A 19,901-nucleotide genomic window follows, 5' to 3' on the forward strand; every position below is an offset into this window, starting at 1 on the left:
GGCAACCCACTCCAGTACTCTACCTGGAGAATCCCATGGTCAGAGGAGCCTGGTGGGCTACAGTCTATGGGGTCAAAAGGAGTTGGACATGACTGAGCAACTAACAGATTAAATCAGTGTAATCATCTTTCACTAAATATCTACCATCGTTTGGCTATTCTGTTTCTGAAGTCCTATCACTGATCTGGCATTAGCCTTCAGATGTGAGAAGGACTCAAGGTCTACTGAGAATTGGAAGAGCAGGGAATAGTTAGAACATGTCTTATTCACAAACATAAACATTTAATAATCCTCAGCAGTGCCATTTCCTTTGTGGTTATATGGTACATAATTCCTGACTTTAAAAGAGGAAAAAACATCTGCTCTAACAAAACTCTTAATGGAACTGACAAGGTGATGAGTTTGGAGGCCAAAATAAATAAAACATTTATAAGTGAAAAGTTGAAGCTTAAGGCCATCAACATAAAAACATTTGAAAAACATGTAGTAAATCTTATTTATAAACACTGATAATTAAATATTAGCTCTATACTATTATTCATACAATATTCTGAAGAATAAAAGTTCTAAGAAAGTCTCTGACTTCATAAGTATCCATAATATCAGAACATGCTATAATATTCCAGGTAAGTAAAAACATTGATTTTGAAGATAAAATAATCACTACTTTTATTTTTAATATCTAATATTACCTAATAATTAATAGCATAATAACACAAAACAGACTTTTAATTCCAACTTCAAACACAAAACTCTCAAAATATTTAAGCATAATGTTTTGAACAGTTCTTCTCAGGTTGCTGAATATAACAATATACCTTTTCTTGTTTTCTTGAGTACTTTGGGACTCTCCTAGTTTTAACAGTTCTCTGTGCAACTGCAATCGTTCCATTTCTATAATTCTCAAGAGATCATCACGTGACTGTAACTCACTTTTCACTTCTGAGAGTCCTGCTTCCATGGCCTAAATAAAAACATCAAAAATTTTCAATGCTCACATTTGGATATCATGATGTATGCAATACATTTTAAAATATTTAATATCTATGAAGCATCCTAATTTCAAGTGACCTGATACCTAGTCCTTTGCTGGCTCAGTCTTACAGAATTTCATTCATTTATTCAACAAATATTTACTGAGCTCTTAATTCTGCTCAGCACTGAGGATACAGACACAGGATCTGTCCTCATGAGCTCATAGTCTAGTGATAAAGAATCATCCACATATGTCCATACTATATGAAAGAGGGAAACATAAAAGCATGAGTACCAATGCATAAAATTTGGATTAATGCAAATAGTTGTGAATGGCCAAGAAAAACCTAATTTCAAACCTGGCCAACAATGTGAATTATAAACTGTGGTCTATGGCTCCATTATTGCCCAACAGTAGCCCAACTTTAGCTGGTAACTAGAAACACCAGCAATCCTGTGAGCCCCGTGTTTTATTTGGATAATAGCAGAGGCTTGAGCAACTTTAGAAGCTGTTGGGAAGGATCCAGCTGGGACAGAGAAGGGTTAATACTGCTGGTGTCATGGTGGGTGAAAAGGTGGGTGAGGTGGGTCCCAAAGCACAAGTGAAAGAACTGCCTAAAGGAAAAGAGTCCCGCTGCCCTTTCAACAGGAAAGAAGGAAGGAAGATGGAAAGGAGACAACGCCTGGGGAAGGGGGGGTTAGGAGAGGGGCTATCTGTTGGCTTGTATTTCCCTTGTGAAAGACAAAGGCAATGCCAGTGGAAGGAGGTGGAAGTGGGTTTGGGAAGGGAACTTCTGAGAGTGAGGAAGGTTCGAGATGGTCTGCAGTGAATCAGTCATCAAATCCATTGCATTTTTCTGTTCAATTCAGTGGTTCAGTCGTGTCGGACTCTTGGCGACCCCATGAATCGCAGAACGCCAGGCCTCCCTGCCAATCACCAACTCCCGGAGTTTACTCAAACTCATGTCCATTGAGTCAGTGATGCCATCCAGCCATCTCATCCTCGGTTGTCCCCTTCTCCTCCTGCCCCCAATCCCTCCTAGCTCCAGAGTCTTGTTTCCAATGAGTTAACACTTCACATGAGGTAGCCAAAGTATTGTAGTTCCAGCTTTAGCATCATTCCTTCCAAAGAACACCCAGGACCGATTTCCTTTAGACTGGACTGGTTGGATCTCCTTGCAGTCTAGGGGACTCTCAAGAGTCTTCTCCAACACCACAGTTGAAAAGCATCAATTCTTCGGCGCTCAGCCTTCTTCACAGTCCAACTCTCACATCCATTCATGACCACTGGAAAAACCATAGCCTTGACTAAATGGACCTTAGTTGGCAAAGTAATGTCTCTGCTTATCAATATGGTACCTAGGTTGGTCATAACTTTTCTTTCAAGGAGTAAGCGTCTTTTAATTTCATGGCTGCAGTCACCATCTGCAGTGATTTTGGAGCCCAAAAAAATAAAGTCTGACACTGTTTCCACTGTTTCCCATCTATTTCCCATGAAGTGATGGGACCAGATGCCATGATCTTCGTTTTCTGAATGTTGAGCTTTAAGCCAACTTTTTCATTCTCCTCTTTCACTTTCATCAAGAGGCTCTTTAGTTCCTCTTCACTTTCTGCCATAAGGGTGGTGTCATCTGCATCTCTGAGGTTATTGATATTTCTCCCGGCAATCTTGATTCCAGCTTGTGATTCTTCCAGCCCAGCGTTTCTCATGATGTACTCTGCATGTAAGATAAATAAGCAGGGTGACAATATACAGCTTTGACGTACTCCTTTTCCTGTTTGGAACCAGTCTGTAGTTCCATGTCCAGTTCTAATTGTTGCCTCCTGACTTGCATATAGGTTTCTCAAGGGCCAGGTCAGGTGGTCTGGTATTTCCATCTCTTGAAGAATTTTCCACAGTTTATTGTGATCCACACAGTCAAAGGCTTTGGCATAGTCAATAATGCAGAAATAGATGTTTTTCTGGAACTCTCTTGCTTTTTCAATGATCCAGAGAATTTTGGCAATTTGATTTCTGGTTCCTCGGCTTTTTCTTAAAACAGCTTGAACATCTGGAAGTTCACGGTTCACATACTGCTGAAGCCTGGCTTGGAGAATTTTGAGCATTACTTTACTAGCGTGTGAGATGAGTACAATTGTGTGGTAGTTTGAGCATTTTTTTGGCATTGCCTTTCTTTGGGATTGGAATGAAAACTGACCTTTTCCAGTCCTGTGGCCACTGCTGAGTTTTCCAAATTTGCTGGCATATTGAGTGCAGCACTTTCACAGCATCATCTTTCAGGATTTGAAATAGCTCTACTGGAATTCCATTACCTCCACTAGCTCTATTCGTAGTGATGCTTTCTAATGCCATTTGACTTCACATTCCAGGATGTCTGGCTCCAGGTGAGTGATCATACCATCATGATTATCTTGGTTGTGAAGATCTTTTTTGTACAGTTCTTCTGTGTATTCTTGCCATCTCTTCTTAATATCTTCTGCTTCTGTTAGGTCCATACCATTTCTGTCCTTTATCGAGCCGATCTTTGCATGAAATGTTTCCTTGTTACCTCTAATTTTCTTGAAGAGACCTCTAGTCTTTCCCATTCTGTTGTTTTCCTCATTTCTTTGCATTGATTGCTGAGGAAGGCTTTCTTATCTCTCCTTTCTGTTCTTTGGAACTCTGCATTCAGATGCTTATATCTTTCCTTTTCTCCTTTGCTTTTCACTTCTCTTCTTTTCACAGCTATTTGTAAGCCTTGCCCACACAGCCATTTTGCTTTTCTGCATTTCTTTTCCATGGGGATGGTCTTGATCCCTGTCTCCTGTACAATGTCACGAACCTCCGTCCATAGTCCATCAGGCACTCTATCATATCTAGATATGATATGATAAATCTATTTTTCACTTCCACTGTATAATCATAAGGGATTTGATTTAGGTCATACCTGAAGGGTCTAGTGGGTTTCCTTACTTTCTCCAATTTAAGTCTGAATTTGGCAATAAGGATTTCATGATCTGAGCCATAGTCAGCTATGGTCTTGTTTTTGCTGACTCCATCTTTGGCTGCAAAGAATATAATCAATCTGATTTCAGTGTTGACCATCTGGTGATGGTCAACAATTGTAAAAATTTCCATTTTTACAGATGAGCAAATTGAGGTCCAGGCTTGGCCCAAAGTTACATAGCTCATAAGTGGTCGATTCTGCAATGGAAAAATCCAAATCTTTTGTCTACTAGTCCAGTTAGAACATTTAAGACTCAAAAATAATTGTTTCATGAAAAATAAGTAAAACATACCCATAGCTTATTGGTAAAGATGGGGGTAGGGCTGCTTTTTGGGCACTGCTAATAAAGATGCTTACTCCTTTGAAGGAAAGTTAGGACCAATCTAGACAGCATATTGAAAAAGCAGAGACATTAGTTTGTCAACAAAGGTCCGTCTAGTCAAGGCTATGGTTTTTCCAGTGGTCATGTATGGATGTGAGAGCTGGACTATAAAGAAAGCTGAGCGTCAAAGAATTGATGCTTTTGAACTATGGTGTTGGAGAAGACTCTTGAGAGTCCCTTGGACTGCAAGGAGATCCAACCAGTCCATCCTAAAGGAGATCAGTCTTGGGTGTTCTTTGGAAGGACTGATGCTGAAGCTTAAACTCCAATACTTTGGCCCCCTGGTGTTAAGAACTGACTCATTTGAAAAGACCCTGATGCTGGGAAAGATTGAGGGTAGGAGGAGAAGGGGACGACAGAGGATGAGATGGTTGGATGGCATCACCGACTCAATGGACATGGGTCTGAGTGGACCCCAGGAGTTAATGATGGACAGGGAGGCGGCGATGGACAGGGAGGCCTGGTGTGCTGTGGTTCATGCAGTCGCAACGAGTCGGAAACGACTGAGCAACTGAACTGAACTGAATAAAGACCATAAAAAACACTATTGATAGCTTCAAAAGGTCATTTTTAATAATTCTTTATACATCAAGAACAGATTCATTCAAATATAATCCATATATCATAATATTCACCCACTTAAAGTGTATAGTTCAGTGGATTTGAGCATATTCACAAAGTTGTGCAAGTATCATCACAACTTAATTCCAGATTATTTTCATCACAAACGCATTAGCAACCACGCCTCATTTTCCCTTCCTTCTCACCCCCAGAAACCACTAATGTATGTTTGTCTCTATGGAATTACCTATTCTGCACAATTCAGACAAATAGAATCATACAATATGCGGCCTTTTCGTGACCGGTTTCTTTCTCTTGATATAATGCTTTCAAGGTTCATCCATGTTGTAGCATGTAAAGTACTTCATTCCTTTTATTGACTAATAATTCTTAACTCTATAGATGATATACCATTTTGTTTGTTCATAAGCTGATAGACATTTGGATGTTTCATCTTTTTACTATTATGAATAATGCTGTTATGAAATTCATGCATAAGCTTTCATGTGGATATATGTCTTCTTATTCTTATTCAAAATTTCACAGCTTAGAATTATAATTGTCTAGACAGTATAGGATGTATGAGGTCCCATATAAACATTTTTTTAAAACCAAAGTCTTAAATATAATATATTGTTTTCCAGGAGACCTAGAGATATTCCTAGCCCCAGATATTCCTAGCTGATTTGGAAATAAGTAGGAAAATATATTTAAATAGATGATTTAATAAACTTCCTGTCTCAAACAGTGCAGATTTTTCAGATGAGATACAATTCCAAAATAAACAAAAGAAATATGAAATAAGAGATTAAGAAATAGACAAATAAACTTTAGGCCTTAGGAAGCATCACTACGAACAAAGCTAGTGGAGGTGATGGAATTTCAGTTGAGCTATTTCAAATCCTGAAAGATGATGCTGTGAAAGTGCTGTACTCAATATGCCAGCAAATTTGGAAAACTCAGCAGTGGCCACAGGACTGGAAAAGGTCAGTTTTCATTCCAATCCCAAAGAAAGGCAACACCAAAGAATGCTCAAACTACTGCACAATTGTACTCATCTCACACGCTAGTAAAGTAATGCTCAAAATTCTCCAAGTCAGACCTCAGCCATGGTTATTTAACCATGAATTTCCTGATGTTCAAGCTGGTTTGAGAAAAGGCAGAGGAACCAGAGATCAAATTGCCAATATCCGCTGGATCATCAAAAAAGCAAGAGAGTTCCAGAAAAACGTCTATTTCTGCATTATTGACTATGCCAAAGCCTTGACTGTGTGGATCACAATAAACTGTGGAAAATTCTTCAAGAGATGGGAATACCAGACCATCTGACCTGCCTCTTGAGAAACCTGTATGCAGGTCAGGAAGCAACAGTTAGAACTGGACATGGAACAACAGACTGGTTCCAAATAGGAAAAAGAGTTTGTCAAGGCTGTATATTGTCACCCTGCTTATTTAACTTATACACAGAGTACATCATGAGAAACGCTGCACAGGAAGAACCACAAGCTGGAATCAAGATTGCTGGAAGAAATATCAATAACCTCAGAGATGCAGATGACACCACCCTTATGGCAGAAAGTGAAGAGGAACTAAAGAGCCTCTTGATGACAGTGAAAGAGGAGAGTGAAAAAGTTGGCTTAAAGCTCAACATTCAGAAAACGAAGATCATGGCATCTGGTCCCATCACTTCATGACAAATAGATGGGGAAACAGTGGAAACAGTGGCTGACTTTATTTTGGGGGGCTCCTAAATCACTGCAGATGGTGACTGCCGCCATGAAATTAAAAGATGCTTACTCCTTGGAAGAAAAGTTATGACCAACCTAGACAGCATATTCAAAAGCAGAGACATTACTTTGCCAACAAAGGTCCGTCTAGTCAAGGCTATGGTTTTTCCAGTGGTCATATATGGACATGAGTGCTGGACTATAAAGAAAGCTGAGCACCGAAAAATTGATGCTTTTGAACTGTGGTGTTGGAGAAGACTCTTGAAAGTCCCTTGGACTGCAAGGAGATCCAACCAGTCCATCCTAAGGGAGATCAATCCTGGGTGTTCATTGGAAGGACTGATGTTGAAGCTGAAACTCCAGTACTTTGGCCACCTGACACAAAGAGCTGACTCATTTGAAAAGACCCTGATGTTGGGAAAGATTGAGGACAGGAGGAGAAGGGGACGACAGAGGATCAGATGGTTGGATGGTAACACTGACTCAGTGGATATGGGTTTGGGTGGACTCCGGGAGTTGGTTATGGACAGGGAGGCCTGGCGTGCTGTGGTTCATGGGGTTACAAAGAGTCGGACACGACTGAACAACTGAACTGAACTGAATTGAAATAAACTTTATGTGGATGTCATGCATTACTTTACCCAAATTAAGAAGATATTCTCTGGGCTTCCTGCATTGCAAATTTGCCACCAGGGAGCAATCGAACATGAAACTGCATGTACAGGAGTGGGCCTGCCTTCCTTGGGGAAGAGGGGTCACAAGAGGGTTCTAATTCCAGAACAGCAAAATGCAGTATCACCATGGGTGAGAACTGACAAAAATTCTGTAAAATCTGATAATAATGGAGTCTATTCATGTACTGTCATTAGACAATCATACCTAAAAGCACGACATTTGGAGATATCATTGAGGGATAGAAGGCTTATTTGTGATCCAGCGACACAGATAAGAGAAGCTAAAACGGAAACTTACAATAAATAATGATTTGACATGTTTTTCTAACATGTAGGAATATATGAAAGTTTTTAATTGACAGCCTTATGTAAATTTACTATAGAGTATAAGAAAAGAAGCTTTACTGATATTGATAAATTGAGTTGCTTTTTTGACTTATGTAATATCCCTTTGAATTTAAAGTCAATAGTACAGGGTTGACACAAGAATTGGGGATTTAACTTCGATGTAGTTTTAAAATTTGCATGCTTTTGTATAAAAAGTCAAATCAGTTATTTGCCAATGTGGACGCAAATATTCAGGAAAATGATTATTTGGTACTTGATTCAGTTATTGGAACACTGTCAAGTTTATTTGGGACAACTTGTGTGTGTATGCAAGTCTAAAATTTTAACTGTAAATTTTATAAAGTCTAAATACAGATCAGGTATTCCCGGTGATACTTAATATCCAAATTGAGATGTGCTGCAAGTATAACATATACACTGGATTTTGAAGGCTAATTATTAAAAGAAATGCAAAATATCTCATTAAAATTTTTTTGACATTGATTGTATGTTGAAATGATAACACTTTGGATATGTGTTGTGCTGAATAAAATTTATTACTATCATATATTAATTTTACCCATTTCTTATGATGTTTTTTAATATGGTTACTAGTAAAGTTTAAATTACATTTGTGTCTTATATTTCTATAGGACTGTGTGGCTCTAATACCTTAATGACACATTAACGAGCAAACAAAAACAGGTCATATTTTTTGGCATACATATTAGAAAAAATACAGAACAATTTATTTGTGCCATTGACTACCAAAGGGAAATATTGCACACTTTCAAAATGTGAGTGTAGTGCAACACAGAAAATCAATATATGTAATGGAATAGATGTGTCTGCTGACACATTTCAAGGTTGTAGAAAGACAAGTGAGAAGATGTGATTCTGTGAAAATTCAGATGCAGCTGGCATTAAAGTGTGTTGTAAACAAAAGAGAATTTTATATACAATAAGTGACAGTAATTCAGGCTGAAACAGTTGTCTTTTTAAATGTATGTGCAAGATGTGGAGCACTAACATATGACAGTTTTGCAAAAAGAGACGAGAGACTTGTTTCTAAAAACATGCACTGGTTATAGTGATCATTCACCTCTAATTATTCCCATTTGGTAAAACATAATTTTTGTAAAACAAGTTTAAGGCCCATCTGTTTAGTTACAAAATTTTTAGACATCTTGAAGGTTTTGAAGCAAATTATTTCTCAAAAGTCTTTTCATTAGAACTATAACACTTTTTAATGTGTGAAACTTAATCCAGAATAATTTGAATTGTGTTTTTTAAACAAGTGAATCCCTTGTAAAGTATAAAATGGAGATGTTTAAATTTACTAATGTTCCTAGATCCAAGGATAAATAAATTAGTTTTTACATGAACAAAAATCTGTAAAACTAATTTTGGGAAACTTTCTCATAGAAATTAGTGGATTATAAATAAATAAATTCCAGTCACAGTAAAATTTATCATTAACTCTGGAAAACATCACAAATACACTTAGAGAATTACTGGTGAAGTCTATGAGAAAAGTAACATTTTAAAATTTAAAGCAAGGTTTCTCAGCCCAGCAAAATTTACAGTTTGGTCTGTATAATTCTTTGTTGTGGTGTTTATCTTGTGCATTGTGAGACTGTTTAGATGTTTAGCAGCAACCCAGACCTCTACCCACTAAATGCCAATAACACCCCTCTTCTCTGTAGTGATAACCAAAAATGTATTCAAGCATTGCCAATTATCACTGGGGAAGCAAAATCACCTCAGTAGAGGATCACTGATTTAAAGGAACATCAGCTTCCCTGGTGGCTCATGGCTGAGATGGTTAAGAATCTTCCTGCAATGCAGGAGACCTGGGTTCGATCCCTGGGTCAGGAAGATCCCCAGGAGAAGGGAATGGCAACCCACTCCAGTATTCTTGCCTGGAGAATCCCATGGACAGAGGAGCCTGGCAGGCTCCAGTCCATGGGATTTCAAAGAGGCAAACACGACTGAGCAACTAACACTTTTCTTTCAGAACAGTTAGGCAATTAAGATAGTTATATTTATAAACTTTAGTATAAGTATCAGTCAAAATATTTTATAATTATATTGACTTCTATGAGTAGTTGGGTTTTTATTTTGTTGGTATATATTTAGAAATGTTAATAAATTAAATACATTAATAAATATTTATAAGGAAAAGTCAAAGTGGGTGACATGGACTTTCATTTTTTTTTAGATTTTATTGTTGGAATATAATTGCCTTATAATGCTGTTAGTTTCTGCTGTATAACAACGTGAATCAGCTATATGTATACATAGAGCCCCTCCCTCTTGAGCCTCTCTCCCAACCACCCCCATCCCATCCGTCCAGATCATCACAGCACCGAGCTGAGCTCCCTGAGCTACACAGCAGCTTCCCACCAGCTGTTTATCTTATACGTGGTACTGTATATACGGCAACATTCCTCTCCCAGTTTGTCCCACCCTCCCTTTCCCCTGCGGGGTCCAGGAGTTCGTTCTCTACATCTGTGTCTCTATTCCTGCTAACATGGACCTTCCTTAGCCCAGACAACCTACAGAGCCTTCTCAGGAGTACAGGTAAGCCCCCCACTCCAACCCTGCAAGTCTGTGAAGATCTTGGGTGAGGGATGAGTCATGGGTTAGAAGAGTCAATCAATATGACAATCGTGCTGAAGGATGGATACCATGGCCTTGGCCATCAGGAGGTTCACGTCCTCTACCTCCCGGTGACGTGTTCACTCTCAGGCTGCACTTTCTCACTTGTGCATAGGAGCCCGAGTGTGACAGGGTGAGCAGTACAGGCTTACGGTGCTTATGCAGAGAGAGCAGGGGTTGTGATCTGGACCGGGAATGTTAATTTATTAATGCTTCTCAATGCACACACTTCCTCCATTTGCAGCCTTCTTTAACAAGATTCTTCAGTGTACTTCTTGGAAAAGTATAAAAGATGAAGTTCTGAGAAGGAGAAAAGTGGGGTTGATGAAGGAAAGCATTACAGAGAAAGTCAGTCACGCTGCCATGAAAGGGGAACAGAACCTCTTCCTAGAATACTGGGCAAGAATAGAGATTACTATTCCACATGTGAGCCAAGAACCAAAAGCTGAATCTCCATCTATAAAAGACAATGTTCTTGGGCTGTAATAAGTCCAAAAAGAACTCTTTTGGGGGAGATTAAAAGGAATTAATGTTCTTAAAGAATCAGGATCTCACTAAAAGGTAGAACCAAGCTTCATAACTAGAGCTATGGAAGAAATATGTTTCAGGCAAACCAATGAAAACAGAACAAAATAGGTCAGAGTAGAAAACAGATTCCTAGGGACCAGAGCCAAAAACACCTCAAGAAGGGGCAAAGAGAAGTCCTCAGTCTGAGCAGGATAACCTGAAACAAGGGGAGAATATTCAGGTAATACCCAGAAAAACCATTTCATTTATTGACTGTGTCTCTGGTGCAGGATCCAACCAGTACAAAGACAGCTGCTGCTGCTGCTGCTAAGTCACTTCAGTCATGTCCAACTCTGGGCGACCCTATAGACGGCAGCCCATCAGGCTCCCCCATCCCTGGGATTCTCAAGGCAAGAACACTGGAGTGGGTTGCCATTTCCTCCTCCAGTGCATGAAAGTGAAAAGTAAAAGTGAAGTCACTCAGTCGTGTCTGACTCCTAGCGACCTCATGGACTATAGCCCACAGGCTCCTCCATTCATGGGATTTTCCAGGCAAGAGTATTAAAGTGGGGTGCCATTGCCTTCTCTGACAAAGACAGCTACAAAGATGTAAATATAAGTTGCCTTTAATGCAGGGCCAGAAGTGTGACCAGTGGCTCCTATCCTGGGAGATGAAGGGGAAGCAGGCCCCGAGGTGAAGGGAAGCCCGTGAGAACTGCATGAACCGCAAACCCAGCACTGCGGGGCTGATGGTGAGCTGAACACCAGACGAGCCCTAGACCAGAAGAGGAAGTGCTCGTCTCATTCACCTTCTAGAGAAGCCAGAGAAAACAGCATCAATGTCTTTTCTGTTTCTAGAAACTGTATGAGTTCCTCAGCATTTAGTATTTGTGGTTTAGCTTGGCTTGCTTGTTTACATCTTTCTCCCGTGCATTAGAATAACACCCCTTCTCCAATGGAGCTGGAGTTAGGGGTGGGGAGCTTCTCTGAGAAATGCCACAGGGCAGGAGAAGCTGGGAGTCTGTGATCTGACAGAAGATGGATGTAGAGAAAGAAGGGCAAGGATGAGGCCCACGTGTCATCTCACAGAGTGTCATCTCACAGCGCGGCAGGAGGAGGGAGGCAGCTGACCCAACACTGAGAAATGGCCCTGGAAGAAGAGCCTGAGGCGGAGTATCTTAGAGAAGCACTCAGGTGGTGACCTGGGGCCGCGATCACCACCTGGGGAGGAAGAGAGACTCAGAAATGGGCTGACACCGAGGAACTGAGGAATCGGTAGAAAGAGGCCGAAGATTTGCAGGAGGGAGGTCTGACGGAGACTGGGAGAGAAAACCATTGAAGTCTCAAGTGACTGGGAAAGCCATGAATATCAAGTACACACTTAGGCAAGAAGTTGGTGATGAAGAATTTTAACGAATGCTACATAACCTTCTTAGTGGTTCCAAGAGAGAGACCAAAAAAAAAAAAAAGAAATATATTTGAGTTAAAAAAATTAATCCTTGGAAAAACCATTGATCATATCTATTAATACGGAGTCACCTAAAAAAACAAAACTCTGGGCTACTATTTGGTAAACCATTATGATAAACCTAACAGTGATAAATCACAGGGAACGATCTGCATGCCTTTCACCGAGGTGATTAGAGGGTCAAACCCTTATGGTTTCCTGAGAGTCAGAGGCACAAGGGTCAGAGAACGAACACTGGGTTCAGAGGGTGTGCAGTGGCTAAAGAGGCACGGCGTTTAGGAACAGAGGTCTGTGAGAGATCCCTGTCCCACTGCGCGGGTAGTCACTACTGCATTGCTGAAGGTCCCAAGAGCACCTAGCGGGGCACAGTACTCACAGGATCACTAAATTCACTCACCAAGTAGGAATTACTTATTAAGAGGAAATGTGAACTGAATTTACATGTGTAATAAAAAAATTAGCTTTCTAATCCATATACCTGTTGAATCATCATTTGTATAACTCAACGGCAGTATCAGTTGAAAAATAAATAAATCTTTACCTGGCACTGTCTTTGGTACATTTTCAGTTCTTGTAAGAGCTTCTGATTTTCATCTTGTAATTTATTCCTGCTTAGTGCTATTTCACTCACAGCTGATTTTAATTTTTCAATAATGAATTCATCTCTTTCACTGGTTTCACAAGTGGAATCCGGTTCACATACCAGCCGCGGAATTTCAGGGCTGCTGTCTTCTATGCTCTGTTTCTTACCATTTAGCTGTGTGTGGTAACTTTGTGCCTGTTTCTGAGAAATTTGAAACCTCTGTCAGTGAAGTGGGGAATATCTAAGCTTATATATAAAGTTCAACAGTGACAGAAAAAATTTGGAAAAAATCTTTAAATATATTATTAGATAATGAAGCTCTGTCCTTCATAATTCAGACTTCTATTTATTCTAAAACCTCAATTTCAGATGGCATAAAGAGAAGTCATATTTCTATAATCTCAGAGCAAAGATGCAGAGTAGGGTAGAGGGCTTTGAGTAGGAAATGCTTATTCAGCAAAAAATAAAATACAGAAGATATGAAAAATGGGAAAAAACTATGGATTTAATTATGCAATAGTTGAAAATGTCTCTATGACCAAAAATAAACAAACAAATCTGGATTGTAGAAAAAAGGTGTCAACACATATAACAACACATGTAATTCCCAAAGCACAAAAACTACACATCATAAGAAAAAGACAAAGATCAGAAAAGAAAAGTGGGCAAAGTTTGTGCACAGGAAATTCACAGAACAGGAAATGAAAAAGGCTAAGAAACACGTGAAGAGATGCTCGACCTCACATGCAGCCAGAGAAACATAAAGCAAATCAAGCCAACATAACTATCAGCATCTCAAGTTGGTAAAAATCAAAAGACTGATATTCCATGTTGGCAAGACAGGAATAGTCTTTGACTGTTCATGAAATGTAAATTGCTATACTTTTTTTAATAAAACATTTGATAATATTTATTATAAATTTGAATGAACATACCCTTTGGCTCAACAAACACTTCTAAGATTTTTATTTAATGAAATGAGAGTACTGGTATTACAGATGTTTATACAAGGACACTTGTTACAATACTGTGTAACAGCAGAAAACTGGGAACAACCTGAGTGTTCATTAATAAAGAAATGTTTGAAAGAATTATGGTATATCTACTATATACTATGGTGTATATGATATATATATATACACACATATATATACCAAATACTATGAAATATAATTAAGCAGTGACTCAAAAGGCTATGCATAGCTTATTAAGTAAAAAAGCAAATTTTTAAAAAGAAACATATATAATTTCCATGCAAACAGATTTTCATATGTGACCAAACAAAAGAAAAATTATGTGAAGATAAACACCTAGTTGTTTACAGTGTTTGTATTAAATGGATAGGAATGGAGTAGAGGATGAGGTTAGCAATTTTGTCAGATTATTTTGTGGTGTTGAATTCAGGGAACATGTATAACATATTGAAGTAACTTAAAGAAAGAATGAAAAGGAAGTATATACGAAACAAACAAAACAGTGTCTTCACTTCAGTTCAGTTCAGTCACTCAGTCATGTCTGACTCTTTGCGATCCCATGAATTGCAGCACGCCAGGAATACCAGAGCACCTGACCTGCCTCTTGAGAAACCTGTATGCAGGTCAGGAAGCAACAGTTAGAACTGGATATGGAACAACAGACTGGTTCCAAATAGGAAAAAGAGTATGTCAAGGCTGTATATAGTCACCGGCTTATTTAACTTATATGCAGAGTACATCATGAGAAACGCTGCGCAGGAAGAACCACAAGCTGGAATCAAGATTGCCAGGAGAAATATCAATAACCTCAGATATGAAGATGACACCACCCTTATGGCAGAAAGTGAAGAGGAGCTAAAAAGCCTCTTGATGAAAGTGAAAGAGGAGAGTGAAAAAGTTGGCTTAAAGCTCAACATTCAGAAAATGAAGATCATGGCATCCAGCCCCATCACTTCATGGCAAATAGATGGAGGAAACAGTGGAAACAGTGGCTGACTTTATTTTGGGGGGCTCCTAAATCACTGCAGATGGTGATTGCAGCCATGAAATTAAAAGACGCTTATTCCTTGGAAGGAAAGTTATGACCAACCTAGATAGCATATTCAAAAGCAGAGACATTACTTTGCCAACAAAGGTCCGTCTAGTCAAGGCTATGGTTTTCCCGGTGGTCATGTATGGATGTGAGAGTTGGACTATAAAGAAAGATGAGCACCGAAGAATTGATGCTTTTGAACTGTGGTGTTGGAAAAGACTCTTGAGAGTCCCTTGGACTGCAAGGAGATCCAACCAGTCCATTCTGAAGGAGATCAGCCCTGGGATTTCTTTGGAAGGAATGATGCTGAAGCTGAAACTCCAGTACTTTGGCCACTTGATGTGAAGATTTGACTCATTGGAAAAGACTCTGATGCTGGGAGAGATTGGGGGCAGGAGGAGAAGGGGATGACAGAGGATGAGATGGCTGGATGGCATCACCGACTCGATGGACGTGAATCTGAGTGAACTCCGGGAATTGGTGATGGACAGGGAGGCCTGGCGTGCTGCGATGCATGGGGTCGCAAATAGTCGGACACGACTGAGCGACTGAACTGAACTGAGGCCTCCCTGTCCATCACCAACTCCCGGAGTTCACTCAGATTCATGTCCATCGAGTCAGTGATGCCATCCAGCCATCTCATCCTCGGTCGTCCCCTTCTCCTCCTGCCCCCAATCCCTCCCAGCATCAGAGTCTTTTCAATGAGTCAACTCTTCGCATGAGGTGGCCAAAGTACTGGAGTTTCAGCTTCAGCATCATTCCCTCCAAAGAAATCCCAGGGCTGATCTTCAGAATGGACTGGTTGGATCTCCTTGCAGTCCAAAGGACTCTCAAGAGTCTTCTCCAACACCACAGTTCAAAAGCATCAATTCTTTGGCGCTCGGCCTTCTTCACAGTCCAACTCTCACATCCATACATGACCATTGGAAAAAACAGCCTTGACTAGACGGACCTTTGTTGGCAAAGTAATGTCTCTGCTTTTCACTATGCTGTCTAGGTTGGTCATAACTTTCCTTTCAAGGAGTAAGCGTCTTTTAATTTAATGGCTGCAATCACCATCTGCAGTGATTTTGGCTTACTGGCGTGAATAAACTTTCCAACTGCCTAGGTAAGCTTCTGGCTCCTTACCACCCGCATCAGCCCCAGGCGCCCTCCATCCAGCCAGCCCACTCCACCATTCCACAAACTCGCCTTCTGTTCTCATGCCCCAGTGACTTTGCTCTTGTTATTTCCACTACCCCAATACATTCTCTCCTGTCTCAAAATACCTCCCTTCTCAAGGTCCACGCCTCGTTCCACCCCTGCTGGAGGATGTTTCCTGACTATCTCAGTTCAAATTTTTCTCTTATTCCTGTTACCTCTAAAAGGATTTGAATTCTTTCCATTTACTTGTCATTAATTATTTGTCGACCTGTACCTGTATTATCTCTGTGTCTAGACTGCAAAGTACTAGGGGGCAGGGACCAAGCCTTCTTTAAATTAAATGACTTGCCCACAGGCATGCAAAACATGCTATATAATGGCATAATAACAATGGAGACTTTTAATAGCACCACCTTCTGGGACATAAAAAGTCATTAAGGATATTTCATACTACCTAGTCTTGGACCTACTCTGGTTATTTTCCGTTGCCTGGCATTTCTATCTGGAGAAAGGTTACATGCTGAACGGTGAAAAGACTAACAATGTTTAACCTCTAATTTATTCTAATTTAGTATTAGACAGTATTAGAAAACGTACCTGAAATTGATTACACTTCTCAGATAATATTTTTTGTTGAGCATCTAAAGATACCAGATGAGTCTGATACAGTATCTCTTGCTTGTCCCATTCTCTTGACTTTGCTCTAAATTCCTTTAATAGAGAGAGAAATAGAAGCTCAAAAATGATTCATTTTAAAACACAACAAATAAGACCTTTCATTTGCACCTTTGTTCTGAGAAAAAAGTATGGAACTTAATCTGCATTTTTTTAAAAAATAAGGATTTTGTTAAATTTTTTCTTGTAACAAATACTTGTTACTAATAATGGAGTTTCAAACAATTCTTTGCATCAACCATTACTTCCTTGTATTTCCTAAGCTGACACCAGAAGGTTTTTTTCCTTTCTTTATACTCAGTCAACCAACCTGCTGCCTTGTGTGTGAGGGGTGGGGCTTGGGCTAATTCAGTGACTTTGTCCGCTGTGCCTTTCAGGGGAAGCCAAGAGCAATCCGTTCTCAAAAATGGAGGCACCGTCTCAGGCCTCCCTTCATTTCAGTTCAGTTGCTCAGTCGTGTCTGACTCTTTGTAACCCATGAACCACAGCATGGCAGGCCTCCCTGTCCATCACCAACTCCTGGAGTCCACCCAAACCCACGTCCATTGAGTTGGTGATGTCATCCAACCATCTCATCCTCTGTCATCCCCTTCTCCTCCTGCCCTCAAACATTCCCAGCATCAGGGTCTTTTCAAATGAGTCAGCTCTTCACATCAGGTGGCCAAAGTACTGGAGTTTCAGCTTCAGCATCAGTCCTTCCAATGAACACTCAGGACTGATCTCCTTTAGAATGGACTGGTTGGATCTCCTTGCAGTTCAAGGGACTCTCAAGAGTCTTCTCCAACACCACAGTTCAAAAGCATCAATTCTTCAGCACTCAGCTTTCTTTATAGTCCAACTCTCACATCCATACGTGACCACTGGAAAAGCCATAGCCTTGATTAGACGACCTTTGTTGGCAAAGTAATGTCTCTGCTTTTTCAATATGCTGTCTAGGTTGGTTATAACTTTTCTTCCAAGGAGTAAGCGTCTTTTAATTTCATGGCTGCAATCACCATCTGCAGTGATTTAGGAGCCCCCCAAAATAAAGTCTGTCACTGTTTCCACTGTTTCCTCCATCTATTTGCCATGAAGTGATGGGACTGGATGCCATGATCTTCATTTTCTGAATGTTGAGCTTTAAGCCAACTTCTTCACTCCCCTCTTTCACTTTCATCAAGAGGCTCTTTAGTTCTTCCTCACTTTCTGCCTTAAGGGTGGTGTCATATGCATATCTGAGGTTATTGATATTTCTCCCGGCAATCTTGATTCCAACCTGTGCTTCTTTCAGCCCAGCGTTTCTCATGATGTACCCTGCATATAAGTTAAATAAGCAGGCTGACAATATATAGCCTTGACGTACTCTTTTTCCTATTTGGAACCAGTCTGTTGTTCCATGTCCAGTTCTAACTGTTGCTTCCTGACCTGCATACAGGTTTCTCAAGAGGCAGGTCAGGTGGTCTGGTATTCCCATCTCTTGAAGAATTTTCCACAGTTTATTATGATCCACACAATCAAAGATTTTGGCATAGTCACTAAAGCAGAAATAGATGTTTTTCTGGAACTCTCTTGCTTTTTCGATGATCCAGCGGATGTTGGCAATTTGATCTCTGGTTCCTCTGCCTTTTCTAAAACCAGCTTGAACATCTGGAAGCTCACGGTTCATGTATTGCTGAAGCCTGGCCTGGATAATTATAAGCATTACTTAGGCGGAACCAACTGGGCTGAGCTGGGAAAGAAGTGACACTCAGTTCTTCATGCTTTTGCTCAAGTTGTGTCTTCATGGAGAAAGATTATCTGTTCACAGATTTACAAGACAAAGGGATGTGGCTTTGGGGACCCTGAAGAAAACTTCACAGCTTCAGGCTTCCCTGGTGGCTCAGCTGGTAAAGAATCAGCCTGCAATGTGGGAGACGTGGGTTCAGTCCCTGGGTTGGGAAGATCCCCTGGAGAAGGGAACGGCTATCCACTCCAGGATTCTTGTCTGGTGAATTCCATGGACTGTATGGTCCATGGGGTTGCAAAGAGTTGGACACAACTGAGCAACTTTCACTTTCTCTGTTTTGCCTACAGCTGGCCATTATATCTTCTCTTTCTGTCCAGGCTGTAAGCAACTTAAGACTAAGTACTACAGATATCACTACTTTTGTATAGCTCACAGTGGCTGACAAAGTGCCAGTCACCACTTACATTTCTTGAATGTACACAGAAAAGCACAGTATTAGTATTTCCAGAAATGTAAACATTTCTCACTAAATTTTGCAAAGAAAATAACACAGCTGGAAAAAAACTCTATAGCTACTGAGTCCATATGAGATATTACTGAATATAGATACATGGCATGAACATATTGATGTTTCCAATCATCAGTTCAGTAGCATTAAGCATCTAGTGTCCAGCAGGTACTGTGGAAAGAGGAGGATTTAAAAATAATACATGTTTAAAAGAAACAAATTTTTGAAAGAAAAAAACAAAACAAAACAAGGACCGAAGGCTTCCCAGGTGGCTCAGTGGTAGAGAATCTGCCTGCCGATACAGGAGACCCAGGAGATGCAGGTTTGGTCCCTAGGTCAGGAAGATTCCCTGGAGGAGGGCGCTGGCAACCTACTCCAGTAGTCTTGTCTGGAGAATCCCATGGAGAGAGGAGCCTGGAGGGCTACAGTCTCTGGGGTCACAAAGAGTCAGACACGCCTGAGCACACATGCACATAATCAAGTAGGGAAATGTACCGGTACAGTATTAGTACAATAACAGTGCTACAAAAAAGTCATTCAGATGATGCCACCATTATCTCAGCCATTTCCAATAATACATCAAATTGGAAAATAGTTCACTTGAACTATTTTGAGAGATTGGTGGTATTTCAAAGACGGCTGAAATGACTGGATTGGCTATGCAGGAAAATAAATAGACTAATAGAGAGAATGAAAGCTATATCTTGTTTAAAATGAGAATACGGCATTTCACATTTTCTACAGAGTAATGATTTTAAAGAATTTTGTGGGAAATCTTCATTTTATAAATCCACAAGCTTCCAAATAATCACTGAGGGAAGACTTCAGTACTAAATTAGTAGGCCTTTATAGTAATTAGAAGTGACCTGAAATTGAGTGGTGATAATAAAGTTGGAAACAAAGATCATGGCATCTGGTCCCATCACTTCATGGGAAATAGATGGGGAAACAGCGGAAACAGTGTCAGACTTTATTTTTTGGGCTCCAAAATCACTGCAGATGGTGACTGCA

At 40.1% G+C, this 19,901-nt stretch overlaps 1 protein-coding gene across 1 annotated transcript in view; it reads right to left on the reverse strand.

Moving 5' to 3' along the window:
- Window positions 1-19,901, reverse strand: part of DEUP1 (deuterosome assembly protein 1) — a 127,581-nt gene that overhangs the window by 69,779 nt on the left and 37,901 nt on the right. The window contains exons 5-7 of the mRNA XM_052662359.1: window positions 16,600-16,713; window positions 12,811-13,053; window positions 819-964 (exon numbers count right to left, since the gene is read on the reverse strand). Of these exons, the coding sequence (XP_052518319.1) occupies window positions 819-964; window positions 12,811-13,053; window positions 16,600-16,713 (503 nt within the window). The remainder of the gene's footprint in view (window positions 1-818; window positions 965-12,810; window positions 13,054-16,599; window positions 16,714-19,901) is intronic.

The sequence above is a fragment of the Budorcas taxicolor genome, chromosome 25, assembly GCF_023091745.1.
Source record: "Budorcas taxicolor isolate Tak-1 chromosome 25, Takin1.1, whole genome shotgun sequence".
Classification (NCBI taxonomy): Eukaryota; Metazoa; Chordata; class Mammalia; order Artiodactyla; family Bovidae; genus Budorcas; species Budorcas taxicolor.